General features: G+C 44.9%; 1 protein-coding gene across 6 annotated transcripts in view; it reads left to right on the forward strand.

The window, feature by feature from the left end:
• LOC143289042 (lysine-specific demethylase 6A-like) overlaps positions 1-9,278 on the forward strand; it is a 176,109-nt gene extending 166,831 nt beyond the window's left edge. For 5 of the 6 annotated variants that reach the window (XM_076597831.1, XM_076597834.1, XM_076597833.1 and 2 more), the window contains 2 exons: positions 599-769; positions 1,433-9,278. In XM_076597831.1, coding sequence (XP_076453946.1) covers positions 599-769; positions 1,433-1,465 — 204 coding nt within the window. In that variant the 3' untranslated portion in view covers positions 1,466-9,278. The remainder of the gene's footprint in view (positions 1-598; positions 770-1,432) is intronic. The other variant, XM_076597832.1, reaches the window with a different exon arrangement.
• Positions 9,279-9,915: the final 637 nt, after the last annotated feature.

Below are 9,915 nucleotides of genomic sequence, written 5' to 3' on the forward strand. Positions count from 1 at the left end.
TTTCTGTGTAGCCAGACACATAGCTACATGTGTGGTGTTTCTGTGTAGCCAGACACATAGCTACATGTGTGGTGTTTATGTGTAGCCAGACACATAGCTACATGTGTGGTGTTTATGTGTAGCCAGACACATAGCTACATGTGTGGTGTTTCTGTGTAGCCAGACACATAGCTACATGTGTGGTGTTTCTGTGTAGCCAGACACATAGCTACATGTGTGGTGTTTATGTGTAGCCAGACAGATAGCTACATGTGTGGTGTTTCTGTGTAGCCAGACACATAGCTACATGTGTGGTGTTTATGTGTAGCCAGACACATAGCTACATGTGTGGTGTTTATGTGTAGCCAGACACATAGCTACATGTGTGGTGTTTCTGTGTAGCCAGACACATAGCTACATGTGTGGTGTTTCTGTGTAGCCAGACAGATAGCTACATGTGTGGTGTTTATGTGTAGCCAGACAGATAGCTACTTATGTTTCTGTGTAGCCAGACACATAGCTACATGTGTGGTGTTTATGTGTAGCCAGACAGATAGCTACATGTGTGGTGTTTATGTGTAGCCAGACAGATAGCTACATGTGTGTGGTGTTGATGCAGGAGGAGGTGTTCAACATCCTGTTCGTGAAGCGGAACAAGGAAGAGGCGTTTGACGTGTACTGTCAGAACTGTGCCCTCAAGTCCTCCCCCAAGCTGACCGACTTTGGGGTCCTCTACCAGTGGGACCTCGCAGAGCTCATCCAGGCCTACGACAAGTTCCAGATGTACCAGGTATTGGACACATTCACCAACCTACTGTAGCTCCTTGTCTCTGCACTCTTGGCTTTCTGCACTGCTGTATATGTGTGTATGTTTGGGGGGGGGGGGGGGGGCTGTATTTCTCTCCCAACTGTTTTGGCCACCTTGTGTTAGGATGACTTGATGCATCAGATGAGTTGGTCAACTTGCCACTGAATTAATCCTGCCATCAGAGATTTGGTTGAAGTCTCTTGGAGACATTGTAGACCTGATGAGTGGAAGTTGATGTCACAGGTAATGTTTCATTCCCTTACATGGTGGTTCAAGTTGAGCGTTTGTTTTTGTCATTGTAGATAACAAGTGAATGATGTTTTGAATGGTGAATGGAAAAGTGGTTTTAGTTTGTGCACATTCTGTGAATGTTTTTTAATGGTAACTTGTGATGTTTTGTATGATTGTCTATCTAAATAGGTGTTGGTGATAAAAAACAAAACAAAAAAACTTCAAGTTCAATTCCAGATTGTGTATAAATGGTGGGGTTTGAAGAACTGGTTGGGAGTGTCATTGCTGCTGTTTTTGTGCTGGTGCTGCTGTTTCTGTGCTGGTTTGTTGCTGTTGTTTTTGTGCTGTTGCTGTTGTTTTCCTCCTCTTCCTGAACAGTGTGCTGACCTGAATGCTGGGTGCCTGTGTGTGCAGCAGCAGCAGCCCCACTCCATGTACCTGAGTTGATGACGTGTGCTCCATGTGAAGGAGTGGTGTGCGACGATTCCCTCCTGTCTGGACTGACTGCTCCCTCACTCCCTCCTCCTCCCCTCCGTCACCATCTGCCTTCCGGGCCTTCCTCATGCAGCCTTCCACTCTGCTTGATCCAATGCACTCTGAGGCCTCCTCCCCCCGCCCCCAACCCCCCACAGGGGACTGTTCCCACAGCAGCTAGCAGGCCGTGGGTCTGTGTGGAGCTCACTATGTGATATCTTCATCAGTAGCCCCCAGAGGTGGCCTCATCTCTCACCAGGACCCCCTCTTCATAGGACAAGCCTTTGGTGTGACGGCTCTCATCACACATGTCATTGTTCATATCAGGGTCCTGGACTGAACTGATGATCTGTTCTCCATGGCCAGCACCAGGCACTTCTCTTGTTGACAACGCAGCACTGTGTCCAACAAAAGGAACAAACAAATGGCATGGAAAAGACTTTTGTCTTGATGTGTTTCATTCTTCTTCACTGTTTGTTTGTTTGTTTGTTTGTTTAAGATCATGTTGAACAGATTATAAGTTAGTACCTGTATACATTCTGGGCTAAAATAGAGGCCAGTGGCAGTTCAGTGGAAACATAATATGCTGATATCTTGCCAGCTGTAATGAGCACATAATTATGGTAACATTGTTCCATCATGGTTTCCACCACCCAGTATTATAGGTAAGCTGGTTGACTTTTGTCACATTCCCATATAGTTAACCAGGGGTGACACCATGACTGTGTGGAAATGACTGGCTGCATGATGAGTGCACTAACCTGGATACCATCACCATCCACAGCAGGGACTGTTTTGACCACCACCACCCCCTTGTTGGTATTCATTCAGGGAGTCCAGCAGTCGCTAGCTACTCTGGGTCAGGGAGCAGTACGGCCCTGCCCTACCTCTCAGTACAGTAAGGGGACACCTTAGCCCTGACGGCAGGGCTTTCTCCCCATCCCCCCTTGATTGATCATGGGCATGGTTTCTGACCACAGGCATCACCTGTTTGGCTGCTGCTCTCCTTTCCCACCCGGAGCAGTGCCAGGGTGGCTGCAGCAAGTCAGGCCATGTGTGTGGTGGGGGAGGGGGGGTGGAGAGCGGGTAGGGCAGAGTTCATCCTGTCCCTGTCTTTGATCAGGGAGACCTAGTCAGCAGACGACCTTACCATCTCAGGCAGCAAACACCACCACCTGGCATGCTGACAGTGTCTTTGTTATACCACTCTTACTGACTGTGTTGTGTTGACTCTTGTTCCGTATGGTCAGTTCTGTTGTCACCCACCAGTGGGGACTGGTCAGCGGTTCTCCCACACTGTGTCTTAATTCAATACCATCTGCTTGCTACATCGACCTGGGGAGTGACCTTGTGTGCTGTCTTTGTCATGTCCACTGTCTGTCTTCATCCATGTCCACCAACCACCTGACTTCAGGCGTTTAGCTACAACTATGCAACTCTGTGGAACAACTGCCATCAGTTTATTATAATTATTTATGTTCACATCTTTGTCACATGGATCACCCACTTGGATTTTTACAGATAATGGGAGATATATTATTGTCACTTTACCAGCAGGCCAGTCAAGATATTGCTTACAGTTGCCAAATAATTATTCCAAGGAGTTTGTTGTTTGTCATTATGAATTGGATGTTTTTATGATAGTTTTTTTTTCTGAGTCTTGGATATTCTCTGCTCAATTGATTTATTTTGTTTGGGTTGTTTGACTATTTATTGTGCTCTTGAGAGATACCTTGTAATTCTTATATCGTGACTTATCAGTGTATAGTACCAATAATGAATGTATATTGAAAGCGATAAAAAACAAAAACAAAAAAAACACAGCATCATATCATAGTGTTGTACATACTAGTGCTGTGTGAAATTAGTTTTCTGCTGCTTTCGTCTTGTAAGCAGGACTTAGTCATCTTAAAGGTAGATGTTTAGTTGTCATGCCATTGCAAGTGGATGAACTAGCATACTAGACTTGTTATGCTGAATGGCTTCAAATAGCATTCATAGTGGCAACTATTATGGTATGCTCTTGGTTTTTAAATAGGAGTAAAAGTCTTTGTGTTTCTGTGTATATTGAATGCTATTTATTGGTTCAGAAAAGACTGCTCAGCATTGATAAAATATGACTCAATGTGATTCCATCTTAAACTATGACTGGGTCAAAGGGGTGACACTATTTATTGATGCACTTGTCACTTGCATATTCTGTGACTTCTTATGCATCAACTGAGGTGGGACTAACAGTTATGTCACATCCCCAACCCTCCCTCAAGACCAAAAAAAAAAAAAAAAAAGAATCAGAAAGTTGAAGAATGTTGAGTTTACTTAAGAAAGCTGCACGCACTGATCTTGCTGAACTTGAGTGGATCCACATGATGTTACCTCCCCTTGTCACATGGCTAGGAATGCCAAACAGGATCCATTTGAATCCATCTGGAGGTCATGCTGTACTAGAACAGTTGACGTTCGGTCCACTTCAGATTTTCTTTACCATTGTAGCAAAGGCCTATTACTTAAAATAACTAAACTAACCCAGTCTTCTTACCAGCAGAGGAAAAAGTATGGTTTGATTGGCATTGAAGTTAGTTGCTTTGTTGGGTACACAGCCCCTGCGTTGGCTTGGTTTTATAACCAAGATTGATAGGTTATCCTGGACATCTGAACAAGTCTTTGTGTTGAGAGTTTGGGGAGTAAAATACTGTTTCCAGTGTTTGAAAAGTTTTGAGAATGTGAAACTGTTTTGCCCTATTATCTGGACAGTTTGGAATATTCCTTGGTGGAAGCTTTCACCTGCAAGACAATGTTTTGAGTATGCTTTTTCAAAAATGATGATGATGAAAATCTGCAGTGGAATGATATAAACATTGATGTTGAGAGTTACCACTGAAGTCGGGTTCTTTCCACAGGTGTGTTGAAGACAGCTCTCCCAAATCTTTGTCTCTCTTACATTCTGCTTGCTTCTGTCTTTCTCTCTTCTTCTCTCTCTCTCTCTCTCTCTCTCTGTGGAAAGTCTGGTACCAGTTCATGGTGAGCAGAGTTCATTTCTCTAACTATCTGCTATCTGCATGTGAGTGTATGGGGAAATTCTGTGATGTGACTGACTCTCTTCTTTGTTTCTTCTACACAAAAAAGATTGTTAAGGTCTTGGAAAGTAAGTGCAGTAAGAGGTTTTGTTGTTGTTGTCTTTTTTTGGTGGGGATGCGTAGAATAGCCATGTGTATAGCAGGTGTTAGTGTCAGGGTTGTGAAGTGGATAGAGGGGTATGGCTGATGCCAGCCACAGCACTGGAAACATGACAGACACGCCTTACACCCTGTCATCAAGAAGAGAGCTTTGTGTGGAGGGAGGGGAGGAGGATTCCATTGTTTCAGTGCCCAGTTCAAACCCACCTCACAGGTAACATCGAAGAGTATCCGTTGATTTGTTGTTTCTACACAGTGTGTCAATAGTGACTTTGACTTCTACACTCCTCTGTCTTGTTGTCATTGTTTTCTTGGAGGAGAAATAATGTTTTTACTTTTGATAATGATTTGTGGAAGAGACTGCTAACTGAACTTACATAATGGCAGTGTTGAAGCCCGTTTTATCTTCTGTTGTTTGTTTATTTTGAACATGATTTTATAGATGTTGGCTGAAGTCTGTTTTGACTTAAGGTATATTCATGTGTGTCACTTCTTAGCAGGTTTTGTTTTTATACTGTGCTGCCTTTCAGGTCTGTGTAAAGCAGATTCGCTAGGTTGAATCAAAATTTTATTTTTGTGTGTATGCATAATAGGTTTTGAATTCCCCAAAGAATTGGGTAAGAGAGAAATTCAGAAAGGTACATAAGAAGTTTGAAGATGCCATCATGATACAAGCGAGCATTGATGAATTGTGTGGTGTCAGTTGAGTGACTGCATCTGTACATTGAAGATCATTCAGTATGCATGTGGATTTGCTGGCTTCCAGCGTTAGCATACACAGCAGCTGTTGTGGTACTATGACTGACAGCACAACACTGACTGGTTCAACATCTCAGGTACTGGCCATCAGGTACAACCACTGCCACACTATCATGACTATGCTAAGGGTCACAGCTTGTGTGTTGGGGACTCTCACAACCCCAAATAACAAGACAGTAGTAATAGTGGCTTTTGTGTGTGTGTGCGTCTGTCTGTATTATATTCATGTGTGTGTCAGTCGTTGCTGCTTTTCTTGTATTTCCAGTAGCAGTAAGTAAAGACTGGTTTTATTTTGAAGCTGGGGCATGAAGGATAAAACAGGGCATGGGGGAGGGTTAAGTGGGGTGTGGGGGAGGGTAAAGTGACTGGAGACATGAAGAAGAGAAGGGTGTTGCCTGAGCAGTTGATAAGTGGCTGGTGAAGGGACATGGAGGACCTTCCACAGACGGCAGCAGTGGAGCTGTGTCCCAGAGACATGGCAGTCAGGCCTGGAGAACCATGCCAACATGGTGCTCACACTGTGTGTCCGGCAGTAGCCCCACCTGGTCACCATGGGGAAAGGCAAGAGGCCTCTCTGCAAGGGATGATCAGTCTGCATCTCTTGGCAGATATGGTGCAGCTCAAATAGTGTGGCATGTGCGGCGAATGTAATACTGAGGTTATAACCGAATGGGTGCAAAGACACAGGATACCAAGAAATGATGAGTTTAATGATGGTGTGTGTGTGAGAGAGAGGTCCCTTTACTGCAGTGACCTGGCTTTCAGCACACACACACACACACACACACACACACACACAGTTCCCTGTCAGGCTGGTTTTTCAGAGGACCACCAAGAGGGGAGCAGGTGGCTGCGGAAGGCTGTGGAGGGGTGAGGAGAGAGGACAGGGTGGACGTTGGGGAGAGGGGTGAAACAGGGCTTTGATGTTGTTGCTATGTGATGGGATCAGGCTGATCCGCACTGACCTCTGGTCTGTGGCCTGGCACCCCGCCACAGGGGCGGGGCCATGCTGGGTGCTGGTGTGTTTGTTAAGGGAGGAGGGATGTGTACTGACCTCGAATCTGACAGCCAAGTGATGGAGCCGCTGTGTCCGTGTGGACACGCACAGTTTCTTTGTTGGTGCACGGTTTGTTGGTGCACACAGATGGAGTTGGTTGACACAGTGTTTGTTGGTCAACCCAGATAGTGGTTGTTGGTGGACATGGGAGAGCCTTGTTCCGGTGGTCAGTTGTCCATGTGTTGACTGCAAGCATAATGTCCTGTTGGAAGGAGTATTTATGTGTTGATTGCAAACCGTGATGTTCTCTTCAGACCTGATAGCTGCAGCATGTGCAGTGGTGTGAAGGAGTGTAAATAAGCATGGCGATGGGTATTGTGTTGGGCGGGCAGGGGCCAGGTGTGGTGCTGACCGCTGGTTGGCTCTCTGATGCCCAGCCCTCCTTCAGCGGCCAGTGTGGGCCCTGACAGCAGTACACCACACACAGTCGTTGAGTGGAGGAGGAGTGAATGGTATCTTGCATATTGTGGCGTTAAGTTGTTTAGGGACAGCAGGGAGGGGAGGTGCCAGGGGGGATGCTGCTTGAGGTTTGTGTTGGGAGGAAATGAAGGTGGTCACGTCATGCCACACTGGTCACTCCAGCTCTTGACTGACACGGGCAGTTTTGACAAGCGCTATTCCATGATTTGATCTCAGCTGTATGCATAGCGTTCTGATTTTTTTTTTTTTTTTTTTGGTGGTCTGCTTTGCACCTGGTGTCCTGTTCTCTTCCTGTGTGTGTCCCCCCAGCATTGTTGACATGGACTGTGAGTGGTGGTGATGGTGGGCTGTAACCCCATGCACATTGCTTTGGACATTGCTTGACATTAATTAGCTCCCCTGTCAGCTGACTTATGTTTGGTCTGTGTGTACATAAGAGTTATATTGTGTTTCTCGGAGATTGTGTTTGAGGCATGTTGTCATATCTATATGGTCTGTGCTCTATTGATCATTCAGTGAATCTACACTCAAACTAGGTGTGTCAGGTGTCATCTGCACCTGCCCAATATTGTGTTTCTAGACTGTGGTGACTGTCCTCATTGTGAGTATTTGAAGTGCACTGATGAAGATGTTGACATGGTGTGTGTGTGTGTGGGGGGGGTGCATGTGAGTGTGAGATCTGAAGGCCTGCCGCAGTGGCCTCAACGCTTTGTTACTGTCAAGAGAAATGTACATAGTATGCATGTGGCTGGACAAAGATGTGTGAAGATAGTCAGTGAACAACATGTAGTGGTAGACATGGAGTGTGGTAAGTTGAGCAACATGAGCTGTGTAGGCCAAAGACATGACAGTGTGGAACACAGTGCACTGCGTAGAACCCTGCTCTGCACACCTACTGGCACAAGCTGATCTCATTTTGAAAGCTTGAAGAAATCAGTTATTATAACAAACCTGGTTTCTAGTACATATGTATATGCAGCTATCTCTGTATTTAAAAAAGAAAAGAAAAAAAAAAAGAAGACAGACTTACTGTTCATCCTCATTTTTCCTAACCCAGTTCAATCCTGTGGTTATGACCTTGCAGAAAAGTTATCTATAGTTTCTGTAGATACTGATTTTTGCAGCCAGTTGCATAACCCTGCAGGTGTTTATATTGATGACATACTTCCCATTCCATGTTTCATGGATGAACATGAAGTGTGAAGCAAATCATTGAGGTGCACACATGCTGTGACCATAGGCTGTGAGCATTGTGAATCTGTGAACATTTCAGAACATTGGCTGGTTTGTGCAGGTAGGACAGGCTGTGCATATCAGTATCTGGGGATGTCTCATATTGTAGCTGGTCCCTATACATGATTCAGCATGCCCCCATCCTCCCCCCTCCCCCCTTGCTCACTCGCTCACTGTTTTTTTTGTTGTTTTTTATCTCCCCTCACATGTCATTCATCTTTTATTTCACTTGATAAAGGTCAGGTTCTTACGTTCCACAAGCGCACATTTTTGTTCCTTTTTGCTCCCATCTTTTTTGTGGACATTTTGCAGCCAGCGTTGTAAATAGTTCAGTTTTCAGTTTGTTTTGTTTGCCCCACGTGTGTGTGTGTCCTGCTTGGCTGCTGGTAGTGTCTGTTCTGTCTACCTCTTTTCCTTGATCAGTTTTGCCAGGTTGACCCCGTTGAGGTCAGCACTGACCACCCCCCTCCCCTGCCTGTCCCGTTCCTATCTCGCCCCTAACCATTATGTATCATCTGACAGACGTTTGTCTTGGTCGTGTGTGTTTCCACTGGCTTGCTTGTCCAGCCACATCAAAGAAGAACTTTTCTATATTTATAGTATATATTCTATGAACAGATTTGTTTTTTTAAAGGCAAGAGATTCCCTAAATTCTTTTGAACTAATTTGTTGGGTTGTTACATGCCTGACAAATGTGACCTTATCAGTTTAGATGTTGAGGCATAACAGAAAATGTCTGTTAGTGCAGATTTCTTTTGTTCTATGTAGTTACTTTTCCTGGTCATTTCTTTCCAATGTGCTGTTACTCACCATAAAAAAAGTAACTTATATTTTGGTATAAAAATCGTATGGCCACAAAATGTGGTGAAATGGATTACTGATGATATGAGGTACATGATTCTGAAGCTTTCTTTACCTGACTTCCTTTTTTTTTTTCTTTTTTTTTTTTTTTTTTTTTTTTCAATTTAAAGTTTGGTGTTACAGAATGGTTATGATTTGAATACAAAGCTGGTTTTGAATGTAAGATGACATTACCTTTCTTTGTAATGTTGTTTTCTGTTGGTATTGATTGTAATTTTGTCACTTTTGAAAAGAAATTGATGTTTACTTTATTGTGAAATAAAGTTTATCTTTCGCAGTAGTCCTGTGCTTGGTTGTGATTTATGATGAAAACCAAGATTGAGTGGTGACGGCTGCGTGTGTGTGTGTACCTGCATGCAAGCAAGACTGTTAAAAGGGGTGGGGGGGAGGGGGGGGACAGAAAAAACACCACAAACAAAACAGGGCAGTGATGTGTTGGGTGTTTGAATGCCCTGCCCTGGTATATGGAAAGTTGCTCTCTTTTGCTCCGCCCCCTCCCCTGCACACCTGTTCACCTCAATACAGGGTGCCTGAATGCCTCCTGGCCTTCCTTCCTGCCCTTCGTCATGTGCTGAATGGTGACCACTCATCATGGCTGACCCATTCACTGACACACAGACTGGCTCTGTCCCTGACACATTCACTGACACAGACTGGCTCTGTCCCTGACCCATTCACTGACACAGACTGGCTCTGTCCCTGACACATTCACTGACACAGACTGGCTCTGTCCCTGACACATTCACTGACACAGACTGGCTCTGACCCTGACACACAGACTGGCTCTGTCCCTGACACACAGATTGGCTCTGACCCACTCACTGACACACAGACTGGCTCTGTCCCTGACACACAGACTGGCTCTGTCCCTGACACATTCACTGACACACAGACTGGCTCTGTCCCTGACACACAGA

The sequence above is a fragment of the Babylonia areolata genome, chromosome 13 (genome assembly GCF_041734735.1).
Source record: "Babylonia areolata isolate BAREFJ2019XMU chromosome 13, ASM4173473v1, whole genome shotgun sequence".
Classification (NCBI taxonomy): domain Eukaryota; kingdom Metazoa; phylum Mollusca; class Gastropoda; order Neogastropoda; family Buccinidae; genus Babylonia; species Babylonia areolata.